This window comes from Aquila chrysaetos, chromosome 12, assembly GCF_900496995.4.
Source record: "Aquila chrysaetos chrysaetos chromosome 12, bAquChr1.4, whole genome shotgun sequence".
NCBI classification, from domain to species: Eukaryota; Metazoa; Chordata; class Aves; order Accipitriformes; family Accipitridae; genus Aquila; species Aquila chrysaetos.
In genome coordinates, this window is record NC_044015.1 from 5,110,250 (window position 1) to 5,134,984 (window position 24,735).

The 24,735-nt window shown below is 54.4% G+C and overlaps 1 protein-coding gene across 1 annotated transcript; it reads left to right on the forward strand.

Moving 5' to 3' along the window:
- The first annotated feature begins 756 nt into the window (after positions 1-756).
- Positions 757-23,759, forward strand: ATP8B3 (ATPase phospholipid transporting 8B3). The gene is made up of 28 exons (XM_030034152.1): positions 757-1,020; positions 5,552-5,626; positions 6,225-6,316; positions 6,881-6,994; positions 7,456-7,554; positions 7,997-8,058; positions 8,679-8,751; positions 8,855-8,925; positions 9,491-9,573; positions 10,179-10,337; positions 10,880-10,968; positions 11,821-12,014; positions 12,708-12,916; positions 14,236-14,270; positions 14,719-14,875; positions 15,304-15,492; positions 15,924-16,036; positions 16,439-16,603; positions 16,908-17,019; positions 17,343-17,418; positions 17,880-18,021; positions 18,480-18,744; positions 19,269-19,492; positions 20,095-20,178; positions 20,483-20,722; positions 20,933-21,071; positions 21,339-21,469; positions 22,146-23,759. Exons 1-28 carry the CDS (start codon positions 873-875, stop codon positions 22,380-22,382), a joined length of 3,777 nt encoding a protein of 1,258 aa, XP_029890012.1. The 5' UTR covers positions 757-872; the 3' UTR covers positions 22,383-23,759.
- The last annotated feature ends 976 nt before the right edge of the window (positions 23,760-24,735 follow it).

A 24,735-nucleotide genomic window follows, 5' to 3' on the forward strand; every position in this document is an offset into this window, starting at 1 on the left:
GGGATACGGGGACATGGCGCAGCTGCGTTGTTTATGGACCTCAAACAAGTTATTCATGACTACGCAGTAAATGCTTTATGGACTGTCAGGCCAGCGCTTGGTTAATTGCCTCCGGGTTTCTGTGGTTAATTGCAGTGAGCAATTAATCTAATGACGGCTAAGGCAGGACCACTACGGTGGGGCCTCTCTGCGGGCGTGCGGGACAAGTGCGGGGTGGGATGGGAGAGCAGGGAGACACCGGGCTGGCTCTCGTCTCCTTAGCTGCCGTCACTAACGAGGTGGCCTCTGTCCCCAGCTGGGTTTGCAGTCCCGGTGCTGTCACCTCGGGGCTGCGCGGAGGTGGCACGGTTCGTTTGTGCCTTCAGCCTCCTCTTCCTCGACTGGCCCCTGCTCCCACCTTCCTCGGTGTTCAAGGCACAGCCCAAGCCCCACCGAGCTGCTGCCAGACCTTGGGGGCTCTGGGGAGGGGGGGGAGACTGAGTGCTCCCCAGTGAAACCAGTTCAGCCCTGGTGCAGCCCAACGCCCCTGCTGCCTGAATCCGCCCGCTCTCTGCCTAAACGCTGCCCCAGAGATGCTCGTGCCCACCCGTTGCCCTTGGACCCGGTTTGGGACCACCTGCCTCTCCACCAGGACGGTGGTGGGGATGACCCGGCCGGGAGACCGCGTCCCCATCCCCTGGCAGATCCTGCAGCAGCAGCTCTGGGTTGTTTTGAACCAAGCTGCGCCGAGATGATAAATCCGGGCACGTTTTGAGCCGTGCCCCGGCTGCCAGCAAGGAAGGGGAGCCCCGGGGGGTGCCCGGCGAGGGTGCCCCGGCAGCAGGCAGGGAGAGGCAGGCTGGGAGGCAGGCAGGGCAGGCAGGTCCCTGCGGATGCCAGGGCTGGAGGTGTGGCATGGGCTGTCCCCACGGTCCCCGCGTGGGGCAGGACAGGTGGCAGCAGTCCCGCTCGGCGCTGCGGTGGCAGGAGCTCGGCGGCTGCCCGAGGCTGTCGGCAGGACCGCGGGCAGGATCGGTGCAGGTACGGGGACCCGGGGGAGGTGGGGGGGAGTGTGGCACGGTGGCAGCCCCACCTCAGGGCAGCAGGTCCCAAGAACTGCCATCCTCCTCCTCCTGCTCGCTCCGGGGCACCCATGGGTGCTGAGTGGGCAGTGGGGGGGGGGGGGCTCATTGTCGGGGGGTCCTTTGGGGCTCTCCTGGGAGCTGCATCTCTCCCTATGGACCCTGGGAAGAAGGAGGGATCCCAGGGCAGCACCCCTTTAACAAAGCCGCAGTTGGATGCTGGGCACGGAAGAGCGTTTTGGGACGGTGGAACCGCCTTTTCACCTGGAGTCACATCAAAGCAGGTGGAAAAATAGGGCGAGCGGAGGGAAACTCATGGCCCGGGCATGTCCTCAGAGTTGGGGGAAAAAAAAAAAAAACCCCGGAGAGGTTTTAATGAGCTGTGATCCACCCGGCCGGAGCGCGGGGGTGTTTCCGGCATGACGAGGGCAGGAGGAGGCATGAGCTGGCTGCTGCCGCACGCACCCACCTGCTCATCGCCCGTCCTCGGGCTGCTGTCGCCGACGGCTGTCGCGATGGGGCCGTCGTGATGGGGCCGAGCCTGGGGTGATGCCGGAGCTGCGGTAACCGGGGGTTGGCGGTGGTGGGGGGGTCCCCCCGGGGTGGTGGGACACCAGCTGGGGTCCCATGGGGATGCTGCAGGCAGGTAAAGAACAGCAGCACTCACAAGGCTGGTTACAGCAACGCCCTCCAGCCCCGGGGCAGGTAATGGGGGGGGTTAGGCTGGTCCTGTCCCCCCGCTTTATTTTTGTCTGGGAGGGAGCAGGAGGGGGAGAAAGGTGAGCAGAAGCGCCTGGCCACGGGCACTGGCTGTGCTGGGTCTGCTGGGCACTCCCAGGGAACCCAACGTGTCTTACACTAATTCCTGTACTGAGCAACAACTCAACATTTTATCTGGAGATTTCAGAAACAAAACCGTCACAGAAACCCCATGGCAGCAGGATCGGATCAGCGAACGACATAAATCTCCACGTGTTCCCCTAAGCCAGGCCAAACCCTTGTGGCGCAGTGCCCTTTCCTGCTTAAAACTGGTTTATTTGTGTTCAGCCATGCAAACCTCCGCTAGCCTAAAACTACGCTTTTTGGGTGAGAAGGCCCCGCTTTGGGTCTTGTTAGCACCCAGCAGCACCGCGTGGCTGCTTTACAGCTCGAGACCTCAGGGACCAGCGAGACGGGATGTTCCCTGTTGGGCCAGGTGGACCAGCCGGTTCATCCCAGTCATTGAGTTGGAGGAACATCCCGTGGGCTAATAAATCACTGTTGGTCTAGAAGAGGCGTGGAGCAGTGGTCAGAGGATGTCTTGTGCCTTTGGACGTTGCTGGCCCTTTCTGGCCCTGGGAAGCTCCAGGCTTGGGGCTGGTGCAGGGTTTGGCTGCCCGCCTGCATGGCTGGGGCTGGCAGGGTGCCCTGGCACCCTCTTCCAGCCTGTTCCCGCTTACCCAAAGTGCAATTTTTATTTCTAATTATTGAGGTGATGAGTGAGGTTTGTCGAGAGTTTTCTTGGAACTGAGATTTCTTGGATACCTCCTTGGGAGTATTTCTCCAGTGCTTTGAATCACTCTTTTTTTTTTTTTTTTTTTACTTTTTTCCCTTTTCACCCTGCTCCCGGGCTTTGGCAAGAGGCTGTTTTCCTGGCTGCCTTTGCACAGCACTCAGCTCCACAGAGCGTCCTGCATCTGCCAACTGCAGGTGCTTAATTAGCTGTACTTTCATTTGGCATCGCCCGGGAACAGGGGTGCTTTGGAGCCGATGAGCGGTGTGCGGAGGGGGTAATGGCAATTGTTACTGGGTACAATGGGGCTCGCAGGTGCCAAACACAGCGGGGACGTGACGGATAGTCAACTTCAGGCCTGATCCTGGGCGCAAGAGAGACCTTCTGAAAGGATGACCGCAGACAAAAGTAAGGTCTTCCTGTGCATCTCGGCGAGACTCAGGGCAGGGTTAGACTCTTTGATTAAAGTGATCACACTGTTTGCTGTTTTGGAAGCAGTGAGCCCAGGCAAAAATCTTGGCACTCATCACTGTTGGCCTTAGCTTTAATATTAATGTCCTGGAGCAAGGTCAGAAGAAGCTTTGAGCAACGGGTCAGGGCCCCGAGGGCACTAACAGGTCTTAATGGTCCTGAGCAGCCTCACCTGGGACCTCTCCCACACTGCCCATGGGCTCTAGTTAAGCTCAGTCCTGGGGCTCAGTCCTAGCCCAAGTTTTAGTTGTAGGTGGGTCTGTCTCCAGCTTGGCCAAGTGCCTGCGCCTGGCCACGGACCCAGCCCTCTACCCATGGACTGACTTTCTGGCTTGGCCTTGGAGCTCTCTTGTCCCAGTGGACCTGGCCAGCAATCACCGGGCTATGTCTCACCTTGGCCTTTGTCACCAGACATGATTCTGACCTGCATGTTGACTTCCTAGCTTGAATCTGAGCCTACCTCATCATCGCAAGCTTGACTGGAGATCTGGGCTCGGGGTTGAGCCTGGTTGCCATCCCTGGCTCTGCCCTGCTTGCCCATGGTTGGCAACTGCAGGATGGACCGGGGCTGGTGAGGACCTTGCTGTGCCCTGGCCCAGTGTTGGGGATGGGGTCACGGCGGGGATGGTTGCCTCCACCAGTACGAACTAAGGGACACTCGCTGGCTTAGAGGTGTGTGAGCGGGTGGCTCAGTTTTCCCCATTCTGGATACCCCGAGGTTCATCTTGTCTTCTGTTGGATGTTCCCTATGGTGCAGGTACCTCCATTGAGCCTGTATCCTTTGGTTTGTTTATGGTCCATGAGGAGGAGGTACCCCTGCGTGGTCAGGGGAGCCCACCCCTCTGTTAGGAGGAGGCAGGGAAACATGCCTGCCAGGAGCGGGACATGGAGGGCAGTTCGGTGTCCCCTGCTTTGTCTCTCTGCAACCAGATGCAGCCCAGAACTGGCTCTCTGCAGGGAAACATGTCCCAGGCTGACAGCTTCACTGGGCCAAGGACACGAGTGCTGTCACGGCAGGGTGGAAGATGGAAGATTTGCATTTCTCTGTGTCAAATCCTTTGCCACCTTATTTTGCCCAAACAAAGTGGGAACGGCCAGTCTGGGCACCAAGGGGCTTCCGTGCAGCTGGGTATGGAAGAAATCTCATCCCTCCAGGTATCCCTGCTCTTCCCGCTCCCTCTTATCTGTGGGACAAATGGTAGTTGGAGCCGTAGGATGTAGCATGAGCGTCCCACCGTGCACAGCAGCTCCCTGCAAGCCTGCCTTCCTTCTCAGCCATGCTGCGAAAATAAAGATGGGCCCCAAATGTGCTGAGTTCATGGGTGTCATTTAGGATCCAAGTACGGTGACAAATGCCGAGTCCTTAGTGGTAAAGAAGGATGATGTCGTGGATTAAAGCTTTTTTTGGGGCAAGCTCTTGGACGCAGGGGCCTTGGTGCTGCCCATGTTGCTGTTCAGGGTCTCTTTGATGAGGTGACAGCTCTGGCCCAGCTGGTGGCATCCGTGAGCGTCTCAGGGCAGCGTTGTGTGTTGGGGCAAACCAATATCAAATTTGCCTTGTACCACGAGGAGCAATAGGGAGAGAAGTAGATACTTTGGTGAAAGAATGGAAAAAAAGAAGTGATCAAAGGAGTGAGATAAAAAATAATGGCAGGGACAGACTTCTGTGTGGGATTATTTAATAATAAGGTAATTAATGCTTTATACCTCACTGACTCCTTTCATGTAAGGATCACAAAGCGCTTCACAAACATTAATTAATCTTCCCTAACATCTCTGCAGGGAAGGTCACTGAGCTACTGAGCATAAGGGAAATCTTGTCATTGATGAAGGTGGCTGCTCTCTAGGCATGACGGATGCTCGGGTGTGATGGCAGGATGGGGAGAGTTTCTACTCCTTGCTGATGACTTCAAATGATTTCCCATAACTTCCTCAGAGAGGAAAAGTGTCTTTGAGTTGTCATGGGCAGCTGGAGCTGGGCGAAGGTGTGTCTGAAAGATGACCCATGCCAAAGCTCTTGAGCATCCCTGAGAGCACTGAGAAGGCAGGGGTCTATCCAGACAACCCCCAGCACCAATGCCCACACAAAGTCTGAGTAAGCGTAAGGCACCCGTGAAGGGCAAATCTGTGACTGTTGGAAAAAAATGCCAGGGTGAAGTGGATTTCAATTCAGATCTGAGCTATGGCTGGTCCTGCAAAAGGCATGACAAAGAACATCAGGCGTTAAAGGGAGAAAGATGTTTTCTCATAACAAATATTCAGCCTGACGTCACTGATCTGTAATGTTCAGATGGCTACAGAGGACTGCTGTAGGGTTTTACATTTCCGGGGTAGTAAAAAGGTCTAAATTAGTTTGTCGGTCTGGGGAAGACACCCATCCCCAGCTGTGCTCAGAAGAGTGTCCCTTCTGCATGATGTCCTGCCCTGGAGGGGTGGAGGGCCCAGCTTTGGGATGTTGGAGCATCCCAGTGGGATCATGCTGTTATTGCTCAGCGTTGCAAATATCTGCGGTTGTCCTTGTTCCTAGATCCTGGCAGCAGTGCCAGCATGGCTGAGCAGGACCGAGCCTCGGGCTGCCTGCATGGAAAGCAGCAGCTGCCAGGTCAGTGTGCAATGAGTGTGTTTTGGGGTTTTTCTTTTTCTTTAGACAGTTTATGAGAAAGCTGAATGTGGGACAAGGTTGTGAGATGGAGAAGAAGCAGATTTGGGGTGAAATGGTCTGGAAGGATCGACTGTCAGCTGGGGTGCAGGAGTTGGGGAACATGGCTGGGATATCCCTTGCCTGGCAGTATCAGAAAGGAAATCAGGAGAGGAACAACCAGTCTTCAGAACAGCAAAGACTGTGCACGGAGGAGTCATCCTTCACCTGGCCTGATTATACTGTTAAACCAAAACCTGAGCCCAAACAGTTAGCCTGAGGCTCAGAGGGGAAGTGCGCGCAGCAGTCCTACATCTCTGGAAGCTTCTGGCCCACTCTGCCCACTCTGTAACCCAGCTGACCCCAAAGATCCAGCTCTGTCCCAGTTGTAGCTTCAGCTGCTCTCAAGGTGTAGGTGCACTATGGAAAGCCCATCTCACCAGCGGTGGGTCACCACGAGCCCAGTGGCACCATCACTGGTCCTTGTGTCCTTGGAGGCCAGAGGCTGATGACCAGGGCCTGGCTCTGATGAGAGCTGGTGGATATCCACTTGCTTTTCCAGCTTTCACCTGGGAGGTGAGGGCCAACGACCGAAACTACCACATGCAATTCAAGAAGAAATTTGCCTTCTGTCTGACCAAGAAGAAGTATGCGGTGAGTCAGCCTGGGCCAGTCCTGGGCCATTTCTTTACCCAGCCCCTGATTCCTGAGCTGGTGGTGGTTGGAGGTGACATGACAGAGATGCTGCAGAGTGATCTCCAGTAGGATGGAGAGTCACATATGTAATCCAAAATGAATAGGAAGGGCTGCTCCCTGCCTGGTGCCCCAGATGCCCTCTGAAGCTGTCAGACAAGGAGCAGCACTGTATGAAGGATACTTTTTAGTCTGATGGTCGAGTCAAAAGATTTTGGGAAAAGTTTTGATTGAACAAAACCAGGTTTTTTTTTTCCAGCTAAATAATGACCATCTAGTTGGAGGTCAGTTAGAGATGCTTTAGATGATCGGAAGCAAACTATTTTGTTTCAATTTTATATGGCCCTTTGCTCTAGTAAATCTCTTTTTTTCCTTATGGCTTTGGTAAATTTTCAAAGGCATCTCTTTTGCCATGAAAAGTTGAGGTCCTAAAAACACCAGACTGGTTTTGGCATTTTCAAAACACATCATTGATTTCATGTGGCTGAACTCCCACTGTGGCTTTGACCTGCCTTTCTTCTGCAGGGCAATGCCATTAAGACAGCCAAGTACAACATCTTTACCTTCCTGCCGCTGAACCTCTATGAGCAGTTCCACCGAATGGCCAATGTCTACTTCGTCTTTGTCATCCTCTTACAGGTGAGATGGACACCAAGATAAGAGCAAGTGTGTGGGAGACTGTCTAGCACAGGAGGGTTGTCTGGCATTTAGAGTAGAGTACTCTGGTCTAAAATGGTGTCAAGGATGCTGCTTTTCAGTGGTGTTCATTGTCTTTCATGAACTCTGAGGGGTTTAACCTATACGTTAAGTTTGGTTACTTTAAACTGATTGGGTTGGGATGTAAGCGAAGCTCATGTAGACCGCACCTAGATAGAAACCCACATGCATTTCACACATCCACTTTAAAAAGAGGAGGAAATTCAGCAAAACAGTTCTCTCTAAGCAGAGATGTTGATTTGATTCTTCTTAAATGGGTTCCTGCCATCCTCAGGCGTTGACTGGGGAAGGGAGCTGGGAGGGAGGGGGAGTTACTCAGTCACCTCAAGTGTCCCAAGGTGGGGTGAATGTTGTGTCAGTGGTCTAAAATTCTCCTTCTCTAGACCTTCCCTGAGATCTCCACACTGCCCTGGTACACTCTGCTGTTTCCCCTGAGCTGCCTTCTCACCATTCGGGGTCTACGAGACCTGATCGATGACATTGTAAGTATGGGTTGGAGCAAAAGCCTGTGTGTTGGGTGTAGGTCCTGGGGGGGACAGTCAGCAGAAAGGGCGCCTTTGCTGTGGGGAGAACTGAAAAGCTTGGGAGTTTCTGTTCATCGTTCCTGAGGTACCATCAACTCTACCATGTCCAAAATGCTTTGTATTTTCCCATGGGAAGGATGTGACAAGCCGGTTGCTTTCCTTGGGGTCTAGACCCCCATCTCTGTCATCTTTTAATATCTTAACCAATGGCTATATTCCCAGATTGGTCCCCAGAAATACCTCTTTATTCATCGGAATACATCTTCCAATTGCTTCAGAAAGCAGATATTGCCCTGGGGCTGAGAAGGCAGATGGTGGCATTAAGGGGGTTGTTTTCGTGGGACAAGGAAGTCTGGCATGGCCCATAGTTTTCTTTTGGCCTCTTTTTCTCTCTGTACAGGGCCGACACCAAAGTGACAGAAACATCAACAGCAGGCCATGTGAAATCCTGTCTGGGAAGAGGTGAGGGGCTTTGGGAAGCTGTACCCTTGTTTTCCAGGCCTGTGTGGAATGATGGAGCATCTGAAGTGCTGAGCACCCTTGAGCACAGCAGCTGAGAAGGGTTTTGGTGGGACTGTCCCTGACTCTGCAAACTCCCATCACCTCCCAAAATCTGCTGCAGGTCCAGCTGTTCCTCTGTAGGGACGATCATATTCCAGCTACAGACAACAGGTCTAAAAAAGCTCTAATTTGCTGTGATGTGCTGGGAGGAGGGTTTCCTTGGCCACAGAAGTTCCTCCAGGTCTTCATATCTAACCCACGGAGTCATATCACTGCTAAACACTGGTCCGGGGACGATCAGCATGTCCCACCTGTGGCCAGGGGACTGAAAGTCCCTGCCACCTGTAGATATGGGGGATATGGATGTGACAAATGGGTCCTGTGCCATCCTCGGTGCTCAGCCATCCTTCAGTCATCCACATGGGAGGCCACCACGGTGGCAGAGGAACCAACAATCGAGAGACCCCATTCGTGCAAGAAGCTGGGACAGACACAGGCTGGTCCAGAGGACAGAAACAGGCACAGCCCCCATTCTCACTGCTTTGCAAGGATAAAAATGTCCACCTCTAATTCTCCCCCAGCTTCTGCTGGCAGAAATGGCGTGACATCTGCGTCGGGGACATCGTCCGGCTGCGTAAGGAGAGCTTTGTCCCGGTGAGTGATGCCCCGGAGCTGGCTGCACACCAGGGGCAGTGAGGGGGAGTTTTGGCAAGGAAGGGCTCAGCCAGGTGATCTCTCCCACTTTTTGTTCTTCAAGGCCGACATGCTCTTGCTGTGCAGCTCGGAGCCCAGCAGCCTGTGCTATGTGGAGACTGCTGACATCGATGGGTGAGGAGAGGGGCAGGGGACTGCTATTGCCATGGGGGGAGAGGGGCAGAGACATCCCAGCCAACGGCTGAAGCCTCCAGTCTTGGGGAACCCCCGGCATTGGGGGTCAGGCATGCTGGGAAGGCTGCAAGTCCAGCAGAAATCATGGGATGTGGGGGATCCTCCAAAAGCTAAACCTACAAACACCCCAGAAATGGGATTTGAACCCCAAATTTTGAAAACGGGAGTCCAAAAACACTTTTGAGACTTCCACAGAGCAGCTTGTGACCTCGGGCATCTCTCTCCATCTCTCAGCTCCCTCCCAGCCAGGCGGAGGACAGCAGCTGCCTGTCCCTCCTGCCTCCATCTGCAGATGATTTAATGGCAGGGTCTCCGGTCCAGGGCTCCCTGCATGAGTGCTTGATGTCTGTCACGATAGGTCCTTATCTCGCTTTTCATTGTCATCAGTCATGTAAACACCCAATAATTAATGGTCATCTCTGTCCCATGGGTCTGGCAGCCGAATTAACAGCTCTGTCACCCCACAGGGTTGTTCTATTTTTCCCTCCCTGGCTCTTGTTCACAGGGAAACAAACCTGAAGTTCAGACAAGCCCTTCTGGTCACCCACCAGGAGCTGGTGAGCGAGGAGATCATGGCTGCCTTTGACGGTGAGCCTCCCAGATGGGTGAAGATGTGGCCATCTCACTGGCATGGGATGGGTTCAGCTTTGGGAAGTCTTTGGCCCCTCAGGCACCAAGTGCCATCAGTCCGACAGGAGGTTGCCCTTGCTCCCGCCTGCAAGGAGCCAAAGACCTTGCATGGAGGCCCTTCCCCAGCAAAGCAGCCCTGTGATGAGTCCATCGGGGTTGTGCACCTTCCCCCTGTCCTGGATCCTGATTTTCCCATTGGAATCAAGTGCTTGGCTCCCAAACCTGAGCTCAGACCCTGGATTTTTTTCCCCTTTGGCCCTCCATAGGATGCAGACTCCCCTCTCAGAGGCTCTGGGAATCAAGGGGATTGTGTCTCCACTTTTATAGCCCAGTGCGGTTCCTGGACTGAGCACCCTCCCAGCACTGCGGGGTGACCCTCCACCTTAGCCTTAATTTGAGCCACCCATAGCCCAACTGCATCTGCAGATGCCCTGACAAAACCTCAACCTCCCCGAGAATCCCCCAGCACCCCTCTTCGGAGGGGCAGGCGTGGCGGGTGAGGGGAGAGAAAGGTCCTCTCGTTTCCCCCAAAGCCATCACCTGAATCATGCCCTCTACTCAAGGGAGAGTGACCTGTGAGGAGCCCAACAGCCGCATGCACAGCTTCACCGGCACGCTGGAGTGGAGGGGCGAGACCTACTCGCTTGACAGCGAAAGGATCTTGCTGCGAGGCTGCAAGATTCGCAACACCGACGTTTGCTACGGCTTGGTTATCTACGCAGGTGAGTGCCCAGGCCCAGAGCAGGAAGGGCAGAAAACACCCAGGTCCCCAGGGATTTTAAGCTGCCCAAGCACTTCTGGCATCAGCAGGTCCCATTCTTAGCTGTTACAAAGTGGGAGGACCTGCCACTGTAACCAAGCCCCCAGAAGCTTGTCCTAAGCTTTGCTGGTGTTGGGCTTGCTGGCAGGGAGATGATGTGGTCGTACCAAACCTCTACTCAGCCCAAGTTAGATTTCACCTGCATCACATCCTGGATCCACTCCATTTTGTGGCCTCTTGCACTTTGTGGCTCTGAGAGTGCAGCTGAGAGCTTGGCCATGAGTAGCTGTGGGTAGAGGGGAGGGATAAGATCTGGTGTAAGCAGCACTTCTCCGAGTGTGCAGCCACAGCTTGATTAACCACTGATCAAGGGATGTGGTCCTCTGAAGTCTTCACTGGTGGGGGGAAATGTTGTTATGGAGGTAACGAGCACCACTTAGCTGCAACTCAACCTTCTGGGGGCTGTGGACTCACGTTTTTACTTCTAAAATGCTTCTCGTCCAGGATTTGATTCCAAAATTATGAAGAACTGTGGAAAGATCAAGCGGAAGAAAACCAAGCTGGACCGCATGATGGACCGGCTGGTGATCATAGTGAGTGGTGCAAACTCCTCCTGCTCTGGTCCACTGGCCTCCTGGGGTTGCTCACAAGTCTTGTGAGAGGCTGCTTTCTTGGGTGATGCTAATTTTCTTAAGCTTGCAATATTTTGCCCAAAATATCTTGGGTTTAACACGTTATGGGCAAATACCAAGTGATGTTCCCAGGAAGTGGCAGTTGCTGGGTCTGGAGCAGTCTGTGTGGTGGTTGTGTTGCTTAAACCCTGGGCCCTGGCAGCTCTGAGTCCTCAGCTGTAGAGCAGCCCCTTGGACCAATGAACTGGAGTATTCAGGATCTCCAGCCACTCCTGGCCTGCTTTACTAATCCATAACTGTGCAGGTCCAAGGATGTGGCTTGTGCAGAGGGACCTGCCAGCTGTGGCTCAGCACAGCGTAGATGGAGGATGGGGGAAGGAGGAGCCTTTCCTCTGCGGGAAGCGAAGCAGCGTGGTCACAACGATGAATTGGACGGCTCTTACTCCTGTTCCTGGTGGTTGAGTGTCATCCCTTCTCAGACTGGCCACTAGATTCCTCTGTTTGCTGGTACTTCAGCAGGAAGGCTGCAGGACACCCCTTGCCCAGGGAGATGGTGTCTGAGGCAATTAGGAGGGTGGGAAAGTTGGGGTTTGCCGTGTGTGTGTTGCGGATGTGTCAAGCTGAAATATGTGCTACGATCCTTCATCTCGGCCCAGGATGAGCTCTGAGAACCAGTTTCAGGCACAAGGACACCTTTCCACAGGTTTACAGCTAAATGAGGCAAACCGTTCGGAAGGGGCAATGGTTGATCCTAGAAAAGAGTCTGGTGGGCTCTGTGTGATGGGACATTCTCATCCTGGCTTCCCACCTCAGATCTTCCTGGTGCTGTTGGTCACGTCGCTGGGCCTCGCCGTTGCCTCTGGGTTCTGGGCCAGGATGTTCCAGGAGAAGCACAGCTACCTCTCTGCTCTCTGCAAGCGTACAACTCCTGCCCAGCAGGCCTTCTTCAACTTCTGGGGCTTCATGATCCTCCTGAGCATCATCATACCCATGTCCATGTATATAACGTAAGAACAACAGAGCTTGGAAGTGATCAGAGATCAATACCTCACACCCTGTCCTTGGCCATCATCTGGCACCTTGGTTTACAGCCACAAAATGGGGCTGCACAAAAGATCCAGCCGGGACCCTGAGCAAGTCATTCCCATGTGTTCCCTTAGCCGTAAGAGGGTAAGGATGGATGGGGTGTGTATCTTACAAACATTGATGATGTGCTTTGAGACCTTCTCAGAGGAAAGCCAGAAAAGAGATGCAAAGACACGTATCGATGTTGGAAATTGTGGGCAGGCTGAGGATGAGACTGATGAAGGTGGTGTTTCCCCACTGAGCAGCAGCAGGGTGGGGAAGAGAAGGGCACAACTGCTGCGAGCAGGCAATAATCACAATCTGTGCTGGAAGAAGCCGTTTCCAAACTTTTCGGCCCTCCAGATCTATTAATTTTGTCATCAAGGGCCAGATTTCCAGAGGGGAGCCCAGTTGCCTGGGACCCAGTGGGCTCTCAGTCAGGTGTGATGAGCCTTCTGGAAAACTGGCCACAAACAATGAAAACCCTCTTGCTTCTCCCAAGCTCAGAGCAATAGGATCCAGGTGGGGAGTTCCCCTCTGCCCTTTCTTCCTGTGTCAGATCCCCAAGTGCCCTTGGGATGCGAGTAATGTGATCTCCTTCCCCAGCGTGAGCTTTCTTCTATCTGACACCCTAGGTTTGAATTCATCTATCTGGTGAACAGTTTTTTTATCAACTGGGATCTGGAAATGTATTACGCTGTCAAGGACATTCCAGCAAAAGCCAGAAGCACCAGCCTCAATGATCAGCTTGGCCAGATTGAATATATCTTCTCGGACAAGACTGGCACCTTGACACAAAATGTTATGAGCTTCAAGAAATGCTGCATCAATGGGACCATCTACGGTAACTTTTCGTGGATGCAAGTTTGTAGAGACTCATGAGTGAGGTAGACCTTGAATTTAGGCCACTTTGGTTCTTTCCACTCCTCCTGGCTCACTAGGAAGCTTGGGGCATGTGGATTGATCTTGGTGGTCCAGTGTGTAAGCAGAAGCTGTAGGAATTCAGCTTGTTCTCATCTTCTGTGTTATCGGTGCTTTGCAGCGGCCACCACGCCTGCGGTCACATTTGTCTCACGCTCCCAGTGCACGGAGTCAGGGCACATTTCTGCCTGCCTGAAATGGCTACGTACCTTTCAGGAGATGTATCATGGCTCAAACTCAGCTGAGATCAGCTAGGTCTTCCCTGATACAAAAGGGACCCTGGGGTTAGAAACTCAGCACAGCTACATGGCAAACACATAGTCTGAGTGAGGTGGATCCCACCTGGAATAATTAGCTGATGCTGGCCCAAGTGTCCAGGATAGGGCAGGCAGAGAAGCCTCAGGGTGATGGGCCAGTGAAGCCCATGGATTTTTATTTTCTATGAAGGTCTGGAGAGAAAAAGGAGGGTTTGCTTTTCTTCTTTACATTGTTTTCTGATGAATTTCCAGCTCGGTTTCCAAATCTGGGCACTTTAAGGCTTTCAGGTGACCTATGGAGGAGGCAAAGAAATTATCATTTCCCTTATTCTTTTTCTTTACAGTGAATGCATATAATTGCTCTTTGTGCTTTTTTATGATTCTGCTTGTGTTTCCCCTTAGAAACCTGAGGATTGCCAAGTCCTTCCATTTCTTACTGCTATACTTACTCGAGTGCTCAGCTGGCTTTTGGGAATTGTCTCAGTGCTTGATTAGTGAAATTTAGCAAGTGGGGTGAGCCAGAGCTTTAGCATGGAGCTCCTTTTTCCTGAGATAAGTATCAGGCACTTGAGACAAATAGACAGTGATAAAGCAAAGAGGAGGAAAAAAAAAATCTAGCAAAGTTTTTAAGCAGGAATAAAACCAATTTTCCCCTGCCTGATGTATCGTTGTTGCACCTCTGCGACAGCAGCATCGCCGTAATCCCATACCAATCTCTGGCCAACCGCAGAGTCTCCAAGGAAATGTGGATGAAGGCTAGACCTGAATTTTTAACATTAAAAATGTGTAGAAAGCCAAATAAGTCAAACCTGGACATCCTAACAGAGCCTGGCTCATGACGGACACCAAGCAGCTGCTGGAAACCTGTCCCTTTTTGCCAGTCTTTTGGCCAGCAAAAGCAGCAGTCCCTTCCAGAGAAACTGCTCGAAGCCCCCACCGGCGATGCCTCCTGCAGTTATTAATTGAATTATTTTTATTTTGGCAGGTACAGGCACAGGCCGTGGGAACAAGCAGCCATCGGTGCGTAACTCCCCTCTCCCACGTAGCATGGGGCCGGACGCTGTTCCTCATCGGGGCCAAAGCCGTAGCAGTTATTGATTACACCGGCAGCAGGACCAGCCTTTTGTTTTGGAGCACAGCTTGCTTACAATGGGTCCCATGCTGTAACAGAGAGGCATATGCTTCCTCGGGCTGGCAAGTTTGCCAGTTCTCAGCTGCCAGTCAAGGACAGGGGAACTGGGTTTATAAAATAATGCGTCCTCTTTTTTTTTTCTTTTTTTTGATTCCCAACCTTTTTATACTCATCCCCTTGGTGTAGGCAATGCAGAGCTCGGCTTATGGACTCTGATCTGGATCGGACCGTGCCAGCGCAGGGTTGCTGTATTGTCAACCCAGCAGCATCCCCGGTGCAGAGCACCATGCTCGGTCTCTCTCTCGGGCACCTGCAGCCTGCCCGTGCCTCTTGCAGGGGTCGGGGTTGACCTGGAGCCACCATGGGGAGAAGAAGTTGGACTTTTGCGACGCGATGCTGCTGGAAGCCGCCCGGCGGGACAGTGACCCTGTGCTGAGGGAGTTCCTGAGACTGCTGGCCCTCTGCCACACTGTCATGGTGGAGGAAAAGGGCGGTGGGTTGGACACAGTGGTTGACGTGCTCGGAGCGGGGTCGAGCTGCCATTCAAGGCATTGAGGCCACGATGGCTTTTTCCATCGCCCAGCAAAGCTCTGCTGTGGGGGTGCAGGTGGCATGAGAGCCCAGGGATGCTTTGGGCCACCGTCCAAGCATCACGGATGTGTACATTTGGGTTTGTTTTAAAGCTAATTAGTTGGAACAGAAGCACAGGGAGGATAATCCATCCCTGTCTGGGCACTTGTCCTGCCTGTGGCAATGAGTGGAAGAGATGAGACAAGTAGGACTGAGTTTCCCTAGCCTGGTGGCTTGGACTTTAGGGTCTCCATAGATAATGTTGGTACTGGGCAAGAACAGGGTGTTTCAGATGTCCAAGAGTTGCCTGGCTGGGAGTCTCCTTGTCTAATCCCTACTCCTCTTCTGCAGACCAGCTGGTTTATCAGGCAGCTTCACCAGACGAAGAAGCGCTGGTGTTGGCAGCCAGGAACTTGGGATACGTCTTTCTGGCCCGAACGCAAGACACCATCACCATCAGTGAGCTGGGGGTGAAGAGGACGTACAAAGTGCTGGCCATGCTGGACTTCAACAGCGATCGCAAGAGGATGTCTGTCCTGGGTGAGCGGGATGGGGTGTCTCAGAGAGGGGGCCCTTCAGGAACACAGAGGGTCCCTTCCATACCCAGCCCTACAAGGGATGGCACCAGGATGGCTGTGATTGACTGCAACTGGCACAAGGACTCCTAAGGATTATCCTGGTCATCCCTGTGGCTTTGCTCTCCCTGGTACCTTGGTGAAGGGTTTGAGAAGCCGAGAGAGCGAGTAAATCAGGGGTTCAGAGTAGGTATGTGAGGAACTGACAGTCCTTGAGGCCTGATTCTGCCTCATGGTGGTGCAGATCGGGGGACATTCCTGTGCTTCCTATGACCACGAGCAGAAAAACACTAGCGTCCTCCGGGGTGTCTTCTAGAGCATGGCCATTGCATGGGAACAGCGATGAGTGGGAGCCACCTCTCTGCGTACCTAAGCTGTCCTTCCCCTCCCTCCCAGTGCGAGACCCCCAGGGCACGATCCGGCTCTACACCAAGGGGGCTGACACAGTCATCCTGGAGAGACTGCAGAGGCGAGGGCCCAATGAGACCTTCACCGAGATGGCGCTGGATGTGAGTCCCATGCCAGCCTGGGGTGGAAAGGGCTGGTGTCCCTGCTGCTGGCTTTGGCCTGGGTGTCCTGGAGTCCCCTGCTGCTCTTTCTCCCTCTGGCTTCAGGATTTTGGTCCTTCTTTCTTCCTTCTGCTCTAGGAGCCTCACCTGCATATGGGACAGGGGCTAAGAGGGCATCAAATCCACCTTCGGTGTTCTGCATGGACCAGTTGCATTGCAAGGATTCTCATGGGGATGCTGTAGGATGGGGGAGGGAGTCAGAGCCCAGAGGGAGACCCTCAGATCCTGGAGGGTCTCTGGCTCTGGCCATGGGAACATTGTGTCTGGCTGGCATGATGCCCTGGTCCACTGTGAAAGTCATCCTGGTCGAGGGAAGGGAGACCTGATGTCTCATCTCTGCAGCGCTTTGCAGAGGAGACGCTGAGGACTTTATGCCTGGCCAGCAAGGAGGTGAGCGAGGTTGAGTACAGCGTGTGGAGCAGGAGGCACCGTGAGGCCAGCATCCTGCTGCAGGACCGCGCGCGGGAGCTGGACAAGCTGTACGAGGAGATGGAGCAGAACCTGCAGGTGGGATGAGGCCGGGGTTTAGGAGGAATCGGTTGCGCTGGTCCCACAGAGAGCAGGACCAGGGGGTTCAGCTCTCCGGGATGAGGGGTGAAACGTCCAACGCAACACCCATCCCCTGGGTGGGAGGGCAGGTGGAGGTCCTCCCTCCAGGGGTGACTTTGTGACATGCCAGTAGACACTGGGTTAGAGACCTGTCAGGTTGTGTCCACCCATGGGCAAGGACCCCTGGTTGGATCCAGGGGCAATTCCCACCTCCGCATCTTGCCCTGCCCCATGTCACGACACCCACTTACCCTCCTTCCAGCTGCTTGGGGCCACAGCCATTGAGGACAAGTTACAAGATGGAGTCCCTGAGACCATCCAGCTGCTGAAACTGGGCAACATTAAAGTGTGGGTGCTGACGGGAGACAAACAAGGTCAGTGGAGGCAACCTCAGACCCCACCAACACATTTCAGCTTCTCCCCTAAGCAGGACCAGAGAAGAGATATGAGATCCTGGAGTGGGAAACAACCAGGTTCTGCTCTTCCCTTTAATATAAAGTAATAGCACGTCCCACAGATCATGTCACCCATGGGGAAACTGGGGCAGGAAGCCATCTGCGTAATGGCACAGAGCTAGATCAGAGCCCCCAGCAGCTGCAGCCCACTGAGGGCTGTTGGACCTAAGGGCTGGGGGCTGCCCCGGGATGGGGGGGGCAGCATCTTGTGGCCATCGGCCGTTGGCACCTGTGTGTTGCAGAGACTGCAATGAACATTGGCTATGCGTGCAAGCTGCTCACGGACGACATGGAGATCCTGGAGGAGAAGGAGATCAGGTGAGGAATCGTGACCTCCTGGTTGAGGACATTGGTGTCCCCGCTGAAGACACCCGAGGGCATAGGAACCTGTGCAGGATGGGCAGAGCTCGACTCTGCCAGAGATGCTTCTCCTTCCCTGTCCCAGCCTGGATATCAAAGGCCCTCATTTGCTGTTTGCATGCTCATTTGCATGGCCTCCCCATCTGTTTCTGCCCCTACAGCATTCTCTTGGCAGGCTTTGACCAGAAAGTGCTTAAGCTGCCTCTCCAGCCTCTGAACCGTGGGGACAGAGGCTGATTTCTGATCTCAGTGAGCCCTTGGGTCCCCCTCTCTGTCCCTCCTGTTCCCACCCCTGGGTACCAGCCCCATCTCCCTGGAGCTGGCTTTGAGATGCCAAAGGCCAACTGTAGGTCTCGGTCGAAGCCAGGCAGCATGCCCTGTGTCCCCAGCTCGGCTCCAACCATCCCTTCCTCACACAGCAAGATCCTCAGGACTTACTGGGTGAGCAACAACCACCTCAGCAGCAGCGGGGAAGCCCTGTGCAATGGCTGCCTCTCCCAGCAGCGCCCAGAGGCTTCACGCAACAAGAAAAGAGCTCTCATCATCAGCGGGGACTTCCTGGTAAGGTGGCACTAGGATGCTCTTCTCTGCTCCCTGCCTCCACTGGCAGATTGCTCTTTCTGCCCTGATGCTATCCAAATCCTGGGTGGCACCAGCACGCTGAGGAGGTGATGCCCCTCCTGCCCAACGGGCGGGAAAAACCCATTTTTGGTTGGGGAATGATGAGTGAAGAAGGGGACAACCTTGCACCGATCATTTGGTGTTGGGGGGTTTCGAGCACACCTGCCTGACCAGTCTTCTGGGATGATGCAGGCTGGAGGGTAATCACATGCTCTTCTGGTCACACTGGGACAAACCGGTCTCACAGTCGCAGTACCTGCTGCGTGCTGAACTTGGAGAAAACTGGGGGTTGCTTTTTTGTAGCACCTACAAGATTTAAGAGCATTGTTGAGGAGCTGGGGGCCCTCATGCCATGAAGGCTATGAGTGAGGTCCCAACCACGTGTGCTCTCCCCTAAGGACAAAATCCTCCACACGGGAGAGGTGCTGAAGGAGAAGGGGTGGCTGTGGCAGCGGCTGGCTTGCTGCAGGGCTACAGCCTCGCAGGAGCAGGGCAGTCTGGTGGAGAAGGCCTTCGTGGACTTGGCCACCAGCTGCCAGGCGGTGATCTGCTGCAGGGTGACCCCCAAGCAGAAAGCCCTCATCGTGGAGTTGGTGAAGAAGCACAAGAAGGCCATCACGCTGGCCATTGGAGATGGGGCCAACGATGTCAACATGATCAAAAGTGAGGCTCAGGGCAGGGGGGAGTGTGGGTTTTGGCCGGCACGTCCTGCTAGCAGGGAGTGGTGGTGTCCCATCTGCCATCTCCACCACCTCACCCTCTCCTTTGAGATGAGGAGTTGGGAGGGGAACCCCCAAACCAGTTCCTCATGTTGCTGTGCCGGGAGGGGAGCGAGAGGCACAGGACCAGAACCAGGACCAGCCTGGGACAAGAGCAGGGTGGACCACTTGCTTTGACAGCGGGGATGAACCTTGATGAAACTTCAAGCCCTAACGTGGGCAGCTGGCAGAGACGTTCCTGCCCCTCTCCAGCAGCCTGACATGGGGTTGTGCTCTTTGCACACCCAGTCATGCCCGGCATGTCACTCCCACAGCTGTGGCATGTGATAGAGGGGGCTTCTTCCCTTTGCCCATCAGCCCTGGATTCACCCTCTGCCCATCACCCTCGGGGCAATCCACAGGGAATTCAAGCACCCAGCTCACTGAAAACCTCCCCACGTGCATTTCACACCCTCCTGTCCTCCGCAGCCGCTGACATCGGGGTGGGCATCAGCGGGCTGGAGGGCATGCAAGCCGTGCAGTGCAGCGACTACGCCCTGGCACAGTTCTCCTACCTCCAGCGCCTCCTGCTCGTCCACGGTCGCTGGGCATATCTCCGCATCTGCAAGTTCCTCCGCTACTTCTTCTACAAGACCTTTGCTGGTCTCATGGCCCAGGTCTGGTTCGCTTTCCACAGCGGATTCACAGCTCAGGTGAGGGATTCAGCCATTAGTAAGGGTCATATCCATCCCCTGGAGGTCTGCACACCCATGTTTCGACCTCCCCTGCTGAGGATCCCATGCAGGTCTCGTGCCTGGTACTGCCTGATGGGCACATGTCCACATCACTGCCCTGGTCTCCTTTCTCCCATGCCCTGGTATTGGGTTGTCCAATTTTTGGGGGCTGCCTGGCTAAGATGCACCTGGTTATCTGCTTTTTACCTGGCTGCATTGGGAAAAGCATCCTGTGGAGATTTGGGATGTCCTTGTGAGCTGCAGCTCAGTCTCAGACAGACGCAGGGAAAGATGCCATGTGCATTAAGCTGGCTTCCTCCAAAATTTTAACCCAAGGGCCATTAGTGTGACTTGACCACTACTGTGTGGCTTCAGCCTCCCATCTCTGTCTGCAGCATGGCCCCACAGCCCACCGATCACTGCAGACAACATGGGGCTGATGCAAAGCCTGGGGAAAGTCCATGGGGATTTCTCCAGAGTTTGGATATGAGTCTCTTGGACTCACCCCTGGTGCCTGGGCATCCTTTCTGAGTCTTTCCAAAGCACCACTGAGCTCACAGCTGCTTTCTTTTCCCTTCTAGCCTCTGTATGAGGGCTGGTTCCTTGCACTCTACAACATTTTCTACACTGCATACCCCGTGCTGTCTGTGGGCCTTCTGGAGCAGGTATGGGTTCACCGGGCTGCATCCAGCCCCTGTGCCTGGAGGCTGCATCTTCAGCAGGTGTGAATCAGCCCAGCAGTTGTTGCACCCCATCTGCACGGCTTTTTGTGCTGGGACACGGTACCAAGCAGCTCAATGGGCATTTGGAGCTCTCCACCTGTCCTGGGGTGCCTCTGTTCCCCATCACCCCAGAGCAAGCAACTGGAGGGACTCACTGCAGCTCTCCCGAAGGGTGTATTGGGTGGGATGGCCCAATCCTGCTCCCCAGTGTGGGTGGGGAGGGTGATGCTTGGTGGTCTCCTGGCAGGACGTGAGTGCCAAGAAGAGCCTGGAGTTCCCTGAGCTCTATGTGATTGGGCAGCAAGACGAGCTCTTCAACTACCGCGTTTTTGGCATCACCGTCCTGCATGGGGTCAGCACCTCGCTTGCCAGCTTCTACATTGCGCTCTGGGCCTTTGAGGACCATGTCGGCAGCAAGGTTGTCGGTGACTACGAGTCCTTTGCCGTCACGGTGGCCACGTCGGCGTTGCTGTCAGTCCTCGTGGAGGTAAGCACCAATCTGCCCTTCCCCATCCTGGCCCGGTGGTAGATGATTAGGGATTGCAGCCCTGGGCTCTCTAACACCATTCCCAACAGCTTCGTGGCTGGGGGGGTGATCTCCCTTGCGGCAGGGGAGGAATTCAGGACAAGTGGCTGAATGGAAGAGGGTCCCTGCAGCCTCCATAAGACGCTGTGTGCTCTGCCCTTGCCCCTGCAGATCATCCTGGACACCAAGTTCTGGACAGCATTGTCCTTCCTGATGGTCACAGCCAGCCTGCTGCTCTTCTGCTTCTTCTCCTTCCTGACCCAAAGCATTGATGCCTTCAGGATAGCCCCTGCCATCTTCCGTTTCCCAGGTGAGACGCCCCGGGGATCCCCATGGCCCTTCCCTTCCCCAGCCAGGGGACCCCAGCCTGGGCTTGGTGTTTCCCACCTTGTAGATCATCTCTTCATCACCACTTCTCAGTCTTGGTGTTTTGAGTTTTGACTCCAGTTTAGGTGCCATCTCCTCTTTAGACCCCTCAACACCTTCATGGGTGGGGGCCTGTCCCCCGACAGTTGTTCCCTCTGTCCTCTCCACCTTCCCTACTTAAATATCGCCCACTCACTTCTTGCGTTGACAGATGCCAGCCGGAATGCCCTGACCGACCCCTACGTCTTGCTTGTGGTCCTGCTGTCCCTGGTGGTGAACACCATCCCCTCGCTCACCGTCCACTTGTACCGCACCATCACGGGCAAAACCACCATCCAGCAGGTAAGGGCTGCACGGGGGCTGGCATGGGGAGGGGTCTGTCTCCTGCCAGCGGCAGTGTCTGGGGCTGGCCAGGGCGCTGCTGGTGATGGGAAAGGTGAGGTTCCCCAGCGAAGCCACTGCCTGGACTGTAGTAGTGGGACATGTCACCTCTCCTTGGTGGCACCACTCAGCTCATGGTGGTCTCTCATGACACTGGTGCCCAAGCCTGGCTTCAGGGCCCTCTCCCCAAATTGGTTCATGGCCCGACAGAAGGCCCTGGGGCGAGAGACCTCCTCTTGGAGAGGGTCTGCTTTTGGCTGCAGTAAGGAACTGGCCTGCAGGACTCCCCGGACCTGCCGCTTAGGAGGCACTGGGGTCTGGTGCACGTCTTGGTACCACCCCCAGCCTTGGTAGAGCTCATTCCCATCTGGGTTGTGGGTTATACCTTCCTGGTGGTACAAAGAGGTCCCAGATGAAAGCAGGGCTTGAGATTGTGCACCAGGGCTCCAGGAGCTTTGAATACCCCCAAGAGGGTCCCCATGTTACGTATCCCATCATGGTAACTCAGGTCATGGTGGAGCTGGGACCTAAACTGTGTCTCGGTGGAGGGTGACCTTGAGCTCCCTGTGTGTCCCCCCTCGGGGTGAGGGCTTGCGTGGGAGGAGGCCACAGCCCTGATCTCTCCGTCTCCTTGCAGAAGATCCGCTTGAAGGCCAAGCGGGAGCCGGAGCCCTCGGTGGAGCTGCGTGCCCATGTCCCTCATGGCTCCTTCCACCGCCGCTCCAGCTACGCCTTCTCCCACCAGGAGGGCTACGCCGGCCTCATCACCCGCGGGGACAGTCTGCGTGCCGGGGCCACCCGCCGCACCGCCCCAGGTCTCCTGCACCCAGAGACAACCCCAGTTTTGTCCTCCCTCCCCAGTCCCTCGGCATAGCTGCCCTGGCTGGCATCAACCTCCCACCATGCTGGGACAGGGGAGGTGCCGTCAAGGCACAGAACTGGCTGGCTCCCTCCTTTTATGGGCATTTTTAAAATCTTATTTGGATGGTTTTGAAGCACGGGCAGCCCCTGTGGCTGCAGAGGCTCTGGCCCAGCCTGGGGGGCTGCTGCTCCAGGCACTGAGTCCTGGGATGTGTCCCACCAGCGGCAAAATCTCCCCCATGCAGTGTGTGCATGGGCTTTGCAGGAGCCTGTAAAGCCATGAAAACCACCAACCTCTGCCTCCACGCTTGGCCCCTTGCCCCGCAACACCCTGGCTGGCACCCCAGCCCCCTTCCCTTTGCTGAGCCCCCTCGGAGCTGGGCTTCCTCCTGCCCAAGGCTGATCCTGCTCCAGGCTGGACCCACAAACAGCAACTCTGCTGTCCCAGGCTCATTATTCCACCTCTGAATTACCAAAATACTCTGATGCAAAACCAGCGGTGGGGCTGGGTGGCGGGTGCAGCCCTTCACCCCTGCTCACTCCCTTCTGTGCCGGGGGCCGAGCTGCACCGGCTGCACGAAGACCCTCATCTTGTTTTCCCAAGGCTTCAAGGAGCACAGGGCAGAGCCAGCCGCCCTCCCCATGCAGGGCTGGACCCGGCGCCCGTGGCTTTCACATGCATCAACCCAACAGATCAGACTCGAGCGGCATAATTTTAAAATACCCCCTACTTTCTGAAGGAGGACCTGTGTATGATTGATTACCTGCAGGTTTTTTTTCTCCAGCCAAACCAGCCCAGCTTCTTGCAGCCTCCTCTTGTTGCTCCCCACCATCTCCACCTCCTTGTCTTTGCCATCCCAGCACGAGGTGCACATGGTGGTGGTATCTGCTACGTGCCATGCCCTGTCTCCACAGCAGCCACTTCCCACTCCCCCAGGACTGATGTCCCCATCTTTGGGGACAACTTGTGGCCACAGGCTGTTCACTGCAAAGCCCTTGAAAAGTACTTTTGGCGGAGGGGGAGGGCAAAGCATCGGGGTGATGTGCATCAGCTCTGCCCAGCGGGCATGGGAGCACGTGCCCTGCAGTGCCACGCTTTGGGGATATCAGCAGCTGGAAAAGTTGTGTGTGAACAACTGACTGGTGACCAGATCACCCTTTTTATTGTTTTTATTTTTTAATTAAAACGATTTTAGCTTTTCTCTCCTCTCCTGTAAATCTCTGCTATGCCACCAAGGAAGAAAGCTGCACAGAAAGGTCCTTGGTCCCTCTGTGCGTACCACCAGCTCTTTGCCACCTGCCAGCACTTGCACCATGGCAAAATGCACAGTACGACAAGCTATTCGGGTAAAAAGATAAATAATTAAATCAGACATGGGGTCTTGGACCTGCCTGCAGCACACACGACTTGATGGGTTTGTTTAACAAGTGCTTTGGCCTCATCTGCACCGAGTTTGTGAGAATTAAAGTGTTTTCTTTGGGCTCTGTCCAGAAGGGTGCTGGATGGTGCCAAGAAATAAAAGCATCTGAGGCTTCCTCTGGGAAAGCTCTCACCTCTGCAACTGCCAAGGAAAACTTGGGGGAAGTGGAAAACTGGGGGGAGAAACCTTTCCCGGTGCCTGGGCATGATCCCCGCATCAGCCCCCTGATGCTCTCAGGCCAGGTCTAGGGAAAGGAGTTGAGATGGTTAAAATGGGGCTACTCCTCCAAAGCAGCAGCAGAGCTGCATCAGGAGGGAACTGACCCATGAGCATCACTGCGGGACACACACACGCCAGGGTGAATGACTAGAAAATAATTTATTGAAGAAACAGAAAGCTGCAGAAATACAACACAGTCATGACCAGTAGAGGATGAACAAATAGAGATTAATTTTTTTTTTTTCTCTTTTAAAACCTGTTGACAGGCTGGAGTTAAGTTTCCTGGTAACTTCCCCTGCATGAGTCATTGCAAAGAACAAGGAACAAACTCCAGAGCACACAGCACAGTTTGGATAAAGTGCCTGACACATAAGACTCTTTTTTTTTTTTTTTTTTTTTTTTTAATGTTTGTAAGTAGCTTAAACAAATATAGTTGCAAGACACAGAGGAGTAACAATTGCATTTCGCTGTAGAGTAAAACCTATCCCATGAGAGTAACAATGAAGCAGCAGAAAAAAAAAATCAATTTAATTAGAAGGAAAAAGTCATTTAAAAACTCAGAAATGCGGCCCTCAGACCGTGCGGGACGAGGGTGAGTGTCGCCTATTGCTATACAGAAAAATGAGCAATGTTTTCTGGAGGTGGCTGGACTGGCAAACCCGAGGCTGCGGGTTCTTCCTGGCCAGGATTAATTCTGTCTGACTTCTTTTTTTCCTTTAGAAATTT

Bases quoted from the DNA above. Each gene is read 5' to 3' on its own strand.
- ATP8B3 (XM_030034152.1), top strand. From the start codon at position 873: ATGCCAGGGCTGGAGGTGTGGCATGGGCTGTCCCCACGGTCCCCGCGT. The intron at 1,021-5,551 runs GTACGGGGACCC...CCTTGTTCCTAG, and splicing joins CGCGGGCAGGATCGGTGCAG to ATCCTGGCAGCAGTGCCAGC. The intron at 19,493-20,094 runs GTGAGGGATTCA...TTTCCCTTCTAG, and splicing joins ACAGCGGATTCACAGCTCAG to CCTCTGTATGAGGGCTGGTT.